Source organism: Phocoena phocoena, chromosome 5 (assembly GCF_963924675.1).
Source record: "Phocoena phocoena chromosome 5, mPhoPho1.1, whole genome shotgun sequence".
NCBI lineage: Eukaryota > Metazoa > Chordata > Mammalia > Artiodactyla > Phocoenidae > Phocoena > Phocoena phocoena.
The window spans coordinates 53,147,339-53,160,386 of record NC_089223.1 but is presented as its reverse complement, the minus strand read 5'-3'; the positions used below and the strand labels follow the sequence as shown (position 1 = coordinate 53,160,386).

At 37.0% G+C, this 13,048-nt stretch overlaps 1 protein-coding gene across 1 annotated transcript in view; it reads right to left on the bottom strand.

The window, feature by feature from the left end:
* Positions 1–13,048, bottom strand: part of TMPRSS11D (transmembrane serine protease 11D) — a 48,021-nt gene that overhangs the window by 21,610 nt on the left and 13,363 nt on the right. The window contains exon 4 of the mRNA XM_065877234.1: positions 5,890–5,957. Within this exon, the coding sequence (XP_065733306.1) occupies positions 5,890–5,957 (68 nt within the window). The remainder of the gene's footprint in view (positions 1–5,889; positions 5,958–13,048) is intronic.

The following is a 13,048-nucleotide window of genomic DNA, read 5'->3' as shown; positions in this document are numbered from 1 at the left end:
AGACACTGATGAAAGAAGGATGATACAGACAGATGGAGAGATATACCATGTTCTTGGATTGGAAGAATCAACATTGTGAAAATGACTATACTACCGAAAACAATCTACAGATTCAATACAATCCCTATCAAACTACCAATGGCATTCTTCACAGAACTACAACAAAAAATTTCACAATTTGTATGGAAACACAAAAGACCCCGAATAGCCAAAGCAATCTTGAGAGAGAAAAACAGAGCTGGAAGAATGAGGCTCCTGGACTTCATACTATACTACAAAGCTACAGTAATCAATCATACAATACTACAGTATGGTACTGGAACAAAAACAGAAATATAATTCAGTGGAGCAGGATAGAAAGTCCAGAGATAAACCCACGCACATATGGTCACCTTATTTTTGATAAAGGAGGCAAAAATATGCAATGGAGAAAAGACAGCCTCTTCAATAAGTGGTGCTGGGAAAACTGGACAGCTACACATAAAGAAATGAAATTAGAACACTTCCTAACACCGTACACAAAAATAAACTCAAAATGGATTAAAGATCTAAATGAAGGCCAGACTCTATTAAACTCTTAGAGGAAAACATAGGCAGAACACTCTTTGTCATAAATCATAGCAAGATCCTTTTTGACCCCGCTGCTAGAGAAATGGAAATAAAAACAAAAATAAACAAATGGGACCTAATGAAACTTAAAAGCTTTTGCACAGCAAAGGAAACCGTAAAGGAGATGAAAAGACAACCTTCAGAATGGGAGAAGATATTTGCAAATGAAGCAACTGACAAAGGATTAATCTCCAAAATATGCAAGCAGCTCATGCAGCTCAATGTCAAAAAATGACAACCCAATCCAAAAATGGGCAGAAGACTTAAACAGAAATTTCTCCAAAGAAGATATATAGATTACCAACAAAGACATGAAAAGATGTTCAACATCACTAATCATTAGAGAAATGCAAATCAAAACTACAATGAGGTATTACCTCACACTGGTCAGAATGGCATCATAAAAAAGTTTATAAACAATAAATGGTGGAGAGGGTGTGGAGAAAAGGGAACACTCTTTCTCTGTTGGTGGTAATGTAAATTGATACAGCTTCTGTGGAGAACAGTATGGAAGTTCCTTAAAAAAGTAAAAATAGAACTACCATGTGACCCAGTAACCCCACTACTGAGCATATACCCTGAGAAAACCATAATTCAAAAAGTGTCATGTACCACAGTGTTCATTGCAACACTACTTATAATAGCCAGGACATGGAAGCAACCTAAGTGTATATTGACAGATGAATGGATAAAGAAGATGTGGCACATATGAACAATGGAATATTACTCAGCCATAAAAAGAAACAAAATTGGGTTATTTATAGTGAGGTGGATGGACCCAGTCTGTCATGCAGAGTGAAGTAAGTCAGAAAGAGGAAAAAAAATACCGTATGCTAACACATATATATGGAATCTAAAAAAAAAAACAACAACAAAGGTTCTGAAGAACCTAGGGGCAGGACAGGAATAAAGACAGAGACATAGAGAATGGACTTGAGGACACAGGGAGAGGGAAGAGTAAGCTGGGACGAAGTGAGAGAGTAACATTGACCTATATACACTACCAAATGTAAAATAGATAGCGAGTGGGAAGCAGCTGCATGACTCAGGGAGATCAACTTTGTGCTTTGTGACCAGCTACAGGGGTGGGATAGGGAGGGTGGGAGGGAGACTCAAGAGGGAGGAGATATGGGGATATATATATGCCTATAGCTGATTCGCTTTGTTATGCAGCAGAAACTAACACACCATTGTAAAGCAATTATACTGCAATAAAGATGTTAAAAAAAAAAAAACCACCCTAAATGTAATGTGGTATATTGGGTTGGATCCTGAAATGGAGAAAAAGGACATTAGTGGAAGAACTGGTGAAAACGAAGTAAATCAGTCTAATAATGTAGCAATGTTAATCTCTTAGTTTTGACAGATGTACCATAGTTATGTAAGATGTTAACATTAGGGGAAGCTAGGTGAAGTGTATGTAGAAACGTTCTGTACTGTCTTTCTGTAAACTTAAAATTATTCCAAAATAAAATGTTTACTTAAAAAAATTAATAAAATGATATTGACAGTATAATTACAGTGATTTATTTGCAGGTGTTACAAATAAGGTTGAACTAAAACATCAGTAATATATGAATAACATTTCCAAGTTTCCTGTATTATTTGGAAGAAGGGTAGTGGATTAAACCAACTCTCCTTGTTTGTAAGAATTTTTTAAGAATAATCACTAAAATAAGATAAATGGAATGTAGAACTTGTAAATTAGTAAACGAAAAAAAGAAAATGAAGAAAATACAGTCATACAAGAGAAGGCAAGATAGTAGAAAAAAGCATTAGAAAAACCAGGATGAAGAACATAAGATAATATGGAGGAAATAAATCCAAATGTAACTGTCATCACAATAAATTGAAACTGACTAAACTCTCTAGTTAAAGGCAAAGATGGTCAGAACGCATTTGAAAATGTAATCTAGCTGTCTTCTTGTTTTAGGAGAAGAATCTAACCTGTAAGAACATATGAATGTTGAAAATGAAGATAAGGTATGTTGTAAAAAGAACCATAAGAAAGTCAGTGTAGCATAATAGTATCAGATATAAGAGATTTTAAGATTGAAAGACATTAATTAGTGATAAAAAGGATTAATACCTTGCTAAAAGAAATAGTTCATGAGGCAGATATAATAATTCTAAACATATAGGTGCTTGATAATATGTGCTCAAAATATATTGAACAAGGAGAAATAGGCAAATCCATAGTGCTAGGTTTTATTTGAATGACATAATTACTAAGCTTAATTGGAAGGAACAGAATTCGTATAATTAAGTCTAATAGGAATCCAGAAACAGACTCATAGACATATGTAAACAATATACTATAGAAGTGGTATCACAAATCTGAAGGAAAATAACTCATGTAAAAAATTAAAAATCTTCCTCATGTCACACACAAACAAAGCACTTGAATAGGAACAGCAAAAATTTTAAATTTTTAGTCAATATGGGAGATTTTCTTTATATACAAGATGATAAAGGATTTCTTAAGACCTTTTGCAACTGATTTTCTACAACAAAAGATGCATATACAAAGTGTTAAGATAATGCTATAGATAGGGAGAATATATTTGCAACTCAAAGTAACAATTGTTTGGTACCTCCTATAGACACAGAACTCTTACAAATCAATAAGAAAAAGACAAATCATAGAAAAAAACCAGAAAAGATGAATATGCAATTCAAAGAAGAGGTATCTTTAATGAATGATAAACATGTAAATAGATACTCAAACAGGACTGTGTTTTATACTTCATTTATTTGATCTTCATAACAACTCTATAAGAGTCATGTACCTTCCTTGTGGGAACTGTGAGTAACAAACTCTCTTTTCAGAAATCATCATCTCCTGATCTGTTGGCCTTACTGTACCTCAAATTTTCTATTGATGCAGTATATTTTAGAACAGAAGGGGAAGGGGAAAAAGTGGTGTGTGTGTGTGGATATGTATTTCAGACAAAGGGAATAGCTTATATAAGAAGATCTTGAGGTTAGAGAGAGTGAAGAAAACAGTCTAGTGGGACTTGTGAGTAAAAAACAAAGTAGAGAGTAGTAAAAGACTACCCCAGAAATAGAGATTTTAGGAGAAAACCCTATATAGGAAGGTTTAGTAAACTTTGTTTTATATATATATATAAAAGGAGACATATATATCAAGAATACATATATCTGATGCACATATATTATACATGTTTATATATGATATTTGACATATCATAAGGGTAAGGAATAGCAGTTAGAAGAACTTTAAGCAAATACTATGTTTAGCGTTTCATTTCAAGAAATCTTTCTGGTTGCTATGTAGAATGTGGAGTGGAGCAAGACTGCAGGAAAGGAGACTCATTAGAAGGCTGTTCATAGACAAGGAGAGAGATGGTTGAGGGCAGTGTGTTTGAAGTTATGGATCTTAAACATAATTAAGAAATAGAATTGTGAAGGTTAGATGGATGGATGTGTGGGTTGAGGGAGAGATAGGAATTTAGAGATAACTCATATTTCTTTTTTGAGCATCTGGGTTGAAGGTGACACCATTGATAGAGGTAGGCAATACTAGAAGAGTAACATATTTGGTGGGGGAGAAATGATAGGTTCTGGTCTGGACTTATTAAAGTTGAGTTGTCCAAGATAGCCATATGATGATGTCAAGTAGACGGCTGTGTATATTCACATCTCGAGATGAGAAGAGAGGACTAGCCCAGAGATACAACTTTAATAATAATTAGCATATGGGGCAATGAAGCCCCTAAAAGGAGCTTCAGTGTGAACTGAGAAGATGAGAGGCTTACAGCACAGTCTGACAACACTTGAGGAAGAGAAGGAATAAGAACTAACAAAGAAAATTGAGAAGGAATAACTTAAGAGATAAAAGGAAAATCAGGGGTGTATAGGGTCATAGAAACCAAGGGATGGTACTATTTCAAAAAGGATTGAAAACTCAACAGTGTTAAATACTGTTGAGAGGTCCAAGAAGAGGACTGATATAATTTCTTTGGAGTTTGTGATTCAGACGTCATTGCTGAACTTGGCAAGAGCAATTACTATTTTGTGGTGAGGTCAGAAGCCAGACTGCAGTGAAATGAGAAGTAAGTGGGAAGTGAACAAAAGGAGAAAAAAATGCAGATTCAGTCCTACAAGTATTGCAAGCTAGTGGCTGGTACAGAGAATTTCTCAAGAAAGTACTAAGGTAAATGTGCACTGAACTGACTGAAATGCATTTTGGAAAATGCTCTTCCTATGGATTCTTCTTACTTCTTGAACTCCTCAGCAAAACTTAACTGACCAGAGCTCTATGCTCCTGGGTACTTAACTAGGTGACTCTTCCGAGAATAAGAAAAATTAATTTTCTCGTGGTATTAGTATTTGAGAAAGAAATAGTATAATTTCTCTCCCTCTGAAGAGCTTTTGTATATTATTTGAAGGATTGAGCAATATGGACATTTGAGATATTTATGGTAGGGTCAGTAAGGGTGGCTCTTTTAGTTGGTAGGAATATCACATCACATCACAAGGATAAGTCCATATTCAACTAAGGTAAGAATGGCAAATAACTAGCTTGTGTGCTGCTACTTCGCCTGTTATTTATTTACTTATTTATTTTTTTGCGGTATGCGGGCCTCTCACTGTCGTGGTCTCTCCCATTGCGGAGCACAGGCTGCGGACGCGCGGGCTCAGCGGCCATGGCTCACGGGCCCAGCCGCTCCGCGGCATGTGGGATCTTCTCAGACCGGGGCATGAACCCGCGTCCCCTGCATCGGCAGGCGGACTGTCAACCACTGCGCCACCAGGGAAGCCCTACTTCGCCTATTATTAATTCATAGCAGACACATCTGTATTTGGCCACAGCATCCTTTATATTATAGCATTCCAGGCAGACAAAACCCAAAAAGCCATTTTTGGTGTTGGTTTATTGTTCCAATCGTGCCCAGGACCACAACATTGCACATCTCCACAAGGCATTGTTTGCTACATAGACTGCATTGTGAATAGTATCCCCTGGAGTTATATAATAGAATAACCCTGTGGCTGTACCTTCACCCAACTCTCTCTGTACCCTTTCCTCCTTTTTCCACCAAGAACTGAAGTAATATGGTTATTTAGATTAGTAAGTAGATCGTATGTGACATGTTTTGTTTTTTGGCATTGGTTTTTAAACTTTCCATGATACTATTTTCATAATATTGCAACACATTTTGTGAATGTCTCATTCATTATCTATGCTGTGAACAAAATCAAATGCACCAAGTTGTATCTATGCTTATAGATATTTTTTGTTGTAGTTCCACTCACCTCAGTCTGACAACATGAGCTCTGATGAACTGTCTTCTTAAATTTGACTCTTTGAATGTTTGAGTAATCTGTAGAAAGAAAGGAAAAAACAACTTGTCTGTAATTACTGTTCTTTCTCTGTTTCCTCTTTCTGCCCAACCTCGCAACATGGTTGTTAATGGGGAGTTGACTATGTTAATGAGGAATAGAGTTCAGTTTAGTTCAGTTCCATCTCAGAACACATGGGAGTGATTTAGGCAGGTTAATAACCTTCTGATGCAGTGCCTGTTTCTTCATCTATTACACAAAGATGGTAATGGACAGGATGCATCTTCGCTAGAAGCCATTCTAAACTTAGCAGATGTTTTGCTCAATGAGAGCCCACGTTACGTGATTTGGTGGCTGTTCCCAAAGAGGTGGGCGCATGAGCCAACCCAATGCTAGGTGAGTCCACTGATAAAATTTACAGTGTGTGATCCTGCAACAACTGTTCTGAAATGGGTAAAACCAGATTAAAATGAGCAGCAATGGAGAGCTTGATGAGAAAGAGGAAAAGAAGTAAAGGGCAATCTTTTCCTTATTGTTTCTGATTAATGCCTAAGCAACATAAGTTATTTTTAGCATCAGTTGGTATTTCCTGACCTAACTTTAACTTTCCCCCTGAATCATTGCTCAATGCCAGCAAGGATGGTCCTCTTGAGGTATAAGGTTTAGCTTCACAGTAAACTAGTAGTGAGTGATTCTGTGACTGGAACAGTTCTGCCAAGATGCAGGGTGAGATGTACTGAGCTTTCATAATGGCGAGTGGATTCTGTTGGCTTCTACTGTGAGGTTGGACCAAGGTGGGGGTGAACATGAAAAGGTGAAGATGGGGAAATTAAGTAGCATGTTGAATATTACATTAAGCCAGGATTTGAAGCCAATTCTTCTTGAGACTGTTAAGTTTATGCAATCTCTGTTACACTGCACTTATTTTTTCAGTATCCATTCTTTAGGCTGATATCATACCAACCAGTTGTGAGACAAAGTAACTTTTTTTCTTTCTAGAGGTCTTAAACATTTTTAAGAGTTTTGAGGCTATTAGTTTTTCAAAATAATTTCCTTTTGAAAAAATTCAAGAAGTACTAGTAAGTGTTAAGAAGAAAGCAAAAAGTCACTCAAAATTCTATGATCTAGAATTATAGAATGCAATCATTTGGTGAGTATTTTAGTTAACTATGTAGAAGGATAGGTTTTAATGTGTTTATTAATGTGGTATATTTTAGGAGAGAGTTTAATAAACTGATTTATCTTTAATATTACTTGACTTTAGCAGAAGTAAAAGGAATTGACCTAAAACTGAAGGAATTGCTAAAATTTAGATGTTTCTTGTAATTATATTTTAATTCATGATTTGGTATTGCATGGGCTACACTGCATGGGCTACACTGGACCAAAATGTTAAAAATATAATTTAATTATGACATTTTTGTTATGTGGAAAATATTGGTGTAATTTAGTGAGGACTAAGGTAATAAGCAACATAAAGCAAGTTGATTAATTGGTTGATATCCATATACAAGGATAAAAGGAGAGACCTATGGATAAGAATCCGTATTTCATAGAGTGGGTGAAAATTTTGTAGTCTCGTTAATTAGAACTTATCAAATATTTGGTAGAAAATCAGTGAGCAGATGCCTGAAGAGGAAGCCAATGGGAGAGTGGAAAGTATAGTAGATAGGGGACAGGGAAAAGTTAGCTTGCTATGAGAACTTGAACGAATCTTTTAAACTTTCTTCCTCTCAGTTTCTTCATCTGTAAAAGGAAAACAGTCCAAAGTGTGTTTAAAAAATTGTTCTGTACATAGTTGGCTACTGCAACTCCCAGAGGCTATGCATCTACTTTCAGTGAGCTTTACATGTAACCTTTGGGCTTTTTCACTCCCTTCAAACTTATTATTAATTCTTTAATGGGTTGGATGAGTTTGCTTTCCTACTTCTTTGATTTTGTAACCTGTATGATTGACACTTTTATTACAATGGACAAAAAATCAAGTAAACAAAGAAAAAAGAACTATTTTATATTTCCCTCCTGAATGAGGGTGACAATACTGTCTTTGTGGGGTTTTTTTAATGTCTTTATTGGAGTATAATTGCTTTACAGTGCTGTGTTAGTTTCTTCTGTGAATCAGCTATACATATACATATATCCCCATATCTCCTCCCTCTTGCGTCTCCATCCCACCCTCCTTATCTCACCCCTCTAGGTGGTCACAAACACGGAGCTGATCTCCCTGTGTTATGCAGCTGCTTCCCACTAGCTACCTGTTTTACATTTGGTAGTGTATATATGTCCATGCCACTCTCTCACTTCGTCCAAGCTTACCCTTCCCCTCCCCATGTCCTCAAGTCCATTCTCTACATCTGCGTCTTTATTCCTGTCCTGCCCTTAGGTTCTTCTGAACCATTTTTTTTTTTTTTTTTTTAGATTCCATGTACATGTGTTAGCATATGGTAATTGTTTTTCTCTTTCTGACTTACTTCACTCTGTGTAACAGACTCTGGGTCCATCCACCTCACTACAGATAACTCAATTTCATTTCTTTTTACAGCTGAGTAATATTCTACTATACATATGTGCCACATCTTCTTTATCCATTCATCTGTTGATGGACACTTAGGTTGCTTCCGTGTCCTGGCTATTGTAAGTAGTGCTGCAATGAACATTGTGGTCCATGACTCTTTTTGAATTATGGCTCTCTCAGAGTATATGCCCAGTAGTGGGATTGCTGGGTCATAAGGTAGCTCTATTTTTAGCTTTTTAAGGAACCTCCATACTGTTCTCCATAGTGACTGTATCAATTTACATTCCCACCAACAGTGCAAGAGGGTTCCCTTTTCTCCACATCTTCTCCAGCATTTATTGTGTGTAGAGTTTTCGATGATGGCCATTCTGACTGGTGTGAGGTGATACCTCAATGTAGTTTTTTTTTTTTTTTTTAAGAAGATGTTGGGGGTAGGAGTTTACTAATTTAGTTATTTATTTTTGCTGTGTTGGGTCTTTGTTTCTGTGCAAGGGCTTTCTCTAGTTGTGGCAAGTGGGGGCCACTCATCAACACGGTGTGCGGGCCTCTCACTATCGCGGCCTCTCTTGTTGTGGAGCACAGGCTCCAGACGCGCAGGCTCAGTAGTCGTGGCTCACCGGCCTAGTTGCTCCACGGCATGTGGGATCTTCCCGGACCGGGGCACAAACCCGTGTCCCCTGCATCGGCAGGCGGACTCTCAACCACTGCGCCACCATGGAAACCCCCCCATTGTAGTTTTGATTTGCATTTCTCTAATGATTAATGATGTTGAGCATCTTTTCATGTGTTTGTTGGCAATCTATATATCTTCTTTGGAGAAATATCTGTTTAGGTCTTCTGCCCAGTTTTGGATTGGCTTGTTTTTTTCATATTGAGATGCATGAGCTGCTTGTATATTTTGGATATTACTCCTTTCTCATCTGCTTCATTTGCAAATATTTTCTCCCATTCTGAGGGTTGTCTTTTCATCTTCTTTATGGGTTCCTTTGCTGTGCAAAAGCTTTTAAGTTTCACTAGGTCTTATTTGTTTATTTTTGTTTTTATTTCCATTTCTCTAGGAGGTGGGTCAAAAAGGACCTTGCTGTGATTTATGTCAAAGAGTGTTCTGGCTATGTTTTCCTCAAAGAGTTTAGTAGAGTCTGGCTTTGCATTTAGGTCTTTAATCCGTTTTGAGTTTATTTTTGTGTATGCTGTTAGGAAGTGTTCTAATTTTATTATTTTACATGTAGCTGTCCAGTTTTCCAAGCACAACTCATTTAAGAGACTGTCTTTTCTCCATTGTATATTCTTGCCTCTTTTCTCAAAGATAAGGTGACCATATGTGCATGTGCATAGAGTTTCCCTCTATGCCTATTTTCTGGGGAGCTTTTATCATAAATAGGTGTTGAATTTTGTCGAAAGGTTTTTCTGTATCCATTGAGATTATATGGTTTATATCCTTTAATTTGTTCATGTGGCATATCACATTGATTGATTTGTGTATATTGAAGAATCTTTGCATTCCTGGGATTCTTGATCCCAGGTGTATGATCATGGTGTATGACCTTGATACACTTGATCATGGTGTATGACCCTTTTAATGTGCTGTTGGATTCTGTATGCTAGTATTTTGTGGAGGATTTTTGCATCTATGTTCATCAGAGATACTAGCCTGGAGTTTTATTTTTCTGTGAAATCCTTGTCTGGTTTTGGTATCAGGGTGATGGTGGCCTCGTAGAATGAGTTTGGTAGTGTTCCTCCTTCTGCTGTATTTTGGAAGAGTTTGAGAAGGTTAGGTGTTAGCTCTTCTTTACATGTTTGATAGAATTCACCTGTGAAGCCATCCATTCCTGGGCTTTTGTTTGCTGGAAGATTTTTAATACAGTTTCAAATTCAGTGCTTGTGATTGGTTTGTTTATATTTTCTATTTCTTCCTAGTTCAGTCTTGGATGGTTGTCCTTTTCTAAGAATTTGTCCATTTCTTCCAGGTTGTCCATTTTATTGGCATATAGTTGCTTGTATTAATCTCTCATGATCCTTTGTAGTTCTGCAGTGTCAGTTGTTACTTCTCCTTTTTCATTTCTAATTCTATTGATTTGAGTCTTCTCTCTTTTTTTCTTGATGAGTCTGGCTAATGGTTTACCAATTTCCTTTATCTTCTCAAAGAACCAGCTTTTTGTTTTATTGATCTTTGCTATCGTTTCCTTCATTTCTTTTTCATTTATTTCTGATCTGATGTTTATGATTTCTTCCCTTCTGCTAACTTTGGGGTTATTTTATTCTTCTTTCTCTACTTGCTTTAGGTGTAAGTTTAGGTTGGTTTTTTTTGAGATTTTTCTTGTTTCTCGAGGTAGGATTGTATTGCTATAAACTTCCCTCTTAGAACTGCTTTTGCTGCATCCCATAGGTTTTGGGCCATTGTGTTTTCATTGTCATTTGTTTCTAGGTATTTTCTGATTTCCTGTTTGATTTCTTTAGTGATCTATTGGTTATTTAGTAGTGTATTGTTTAGCCTCCATGTGTTTGTATTTTTTACAGTTTTTTTCCTGTAATTGATATCTAGTCTCATAGCATTGTGGTTGGAAAAGATACTTGATACGATTTCAATTTTCTTAAATTTACCAAGGCTTGATTTGTGACCCAAGATATGATCTATCCTGGAGAATGTTCCATGAGCACTTGAGAAGACTGTGTATTCTGTTGTTTTTGGATGGAATGTCCTCTAAATATCAATTAAGTCCATCTTGCTTAATGTATCATTTAAAGCTTGTGTTTCCTTATTTATTTTCATTTTGGATGATATGTCTGTTGGTGAATGTGGGGTGTTAAAGTCCCCTACTATGATTGTGTTACTGTCATTTTCCCCTTTTATGGCTGTTAGCATTTGCCTTATGTATTGAGGTGCTCCTATGTTGGGTGCATAAATATTTACAATTGTTATATCTTCTTCTTGGATTGATCCCTTGATCATGCTGTAGTGTCCTTCTTTGTCTCTTGTAATAGTCTTTATTTTAAAGTCTATTTTGTCTAATGTGAGAATTGCTGCTCCAGCTTTTTTTTAGATTTCCATTTGCATGGAATATCTTTTTCCATCCCCTCACTTTCAGTTTGTATGTATCCCTAGGTCTGAAGTGCCTGTCTTGTAGACAGCATATATATGGGTCTTGTTTTTGTATCCATTCAGCCAGTCTATGTCTTTTGGTTGGAGCATTTAATCCATTTACATTTAAGGTAATTATCGATATGTATGTTCCTATTACCATTTTCTTAATTGTTTTGGGTTTGTTACTGTAGGTCTTTTCCTTCTCTTATGTTTCCTGCCCAGAGAAGTTCCTTCAGCATTTGTTGTAAAGCTGGCTTGGTTGTGCTGAATTCTCTTAGCTTTTGCTTCTCTGTAAAGGTTTTAATTTGTCCGTCAAAACTGAATGAGATCCTTGCTGGGGAGAGTAATCTTGGTTGTAGGTTCTTCCCTTTCATTGCTTTAAATATGTCCTGCCACTCCTTTCTGTCTTGCAGAGTTTCTGCTGAAAGATCAGCTGTTAACCTTATGGGGATTCCCTTGTATGGTATTTGTTGCTTTTCCCTTGCTGCTTTTAATATTTTTTTTTGTATTTAATGTTTGATAGTTTGATTAATATGTGTCTCGGTGTGTTTCTCCTTGGATTTATCCTGTATGGGACTCTCTGCACTCTGGACTTGACTATTTCCTTTCCTGTATTAGGGAAGTTTTCAACTCTAATTTCTTAAGATATTTTCTCAGTCCCTTTCTTTTTCTCTTCTTCTTTTTGGGACCCTTATAATTCGAATGTTGGTGCATTTGATGTTGTCCCAGAGGTCTCTGAGACTATCCTCGATTCTTTTCACTCTTTTTACTTTATTCTTCTCTGCCGTAATTATTTCCACTATTTTATCTTAAGGGTCACTTATCCATTATTCTGCCTCAGTTATTCTACTATTGATTCCTTCCAGAGAACTTTTTTTTTTTTTTTTTTTTTTTTTTTTTTTTTTTTTATGCGTTACGCGGGCCTCTCACTGTTGTGGCCTCTCCCGCTGCGGAGGACAGGCTCCGGACGCGCAGGCTCAGCGGCCATGGCTCACGGGCCCAGCCACTCCGCGACATGTGGGACCCTCCCAGACCGGGGCACGAACCCGCGTCCCCTGCATCGGCAGGCGGACCCTCAACCACTGCGCCACCAGGGAAGCCCCCAGAGAATTTTTAATTTCATTTTTTGTGTTGTTCATCATTGTTTGTTTGCTCTTTAGTTCTTCTAGGTCCTTGTTAAACATTTCTTTTATTTTCTCCATTCTATTTCCAAGATTTTGGATCATCTTTACTATCATTATTCTGAATTCTTTTTCATTTCCTCTTCATTCATTTGTTTAGGTCGGTTTTTACTTTGCTCCTTCATCTGCTGCATATTTCTCTGTCTTCCCATCTTACTTAACTTACTGTGTTTGTGGTCTCCTTTGCACACCCTGCATGTTCGTAGTCCCTGTTATTTTTGGTGTCTGCCCGCAGTGGGTAATGTTGGTTTAGTTGGTTTTGTAGGCTTCCTGGTGGAGGGGACTGGTGCCTGTGTTCTGGTGGATGAGGCTGGATCTTGTTTTCTGGTGGTCAGGTCCTCGTCCGGTGGTGTG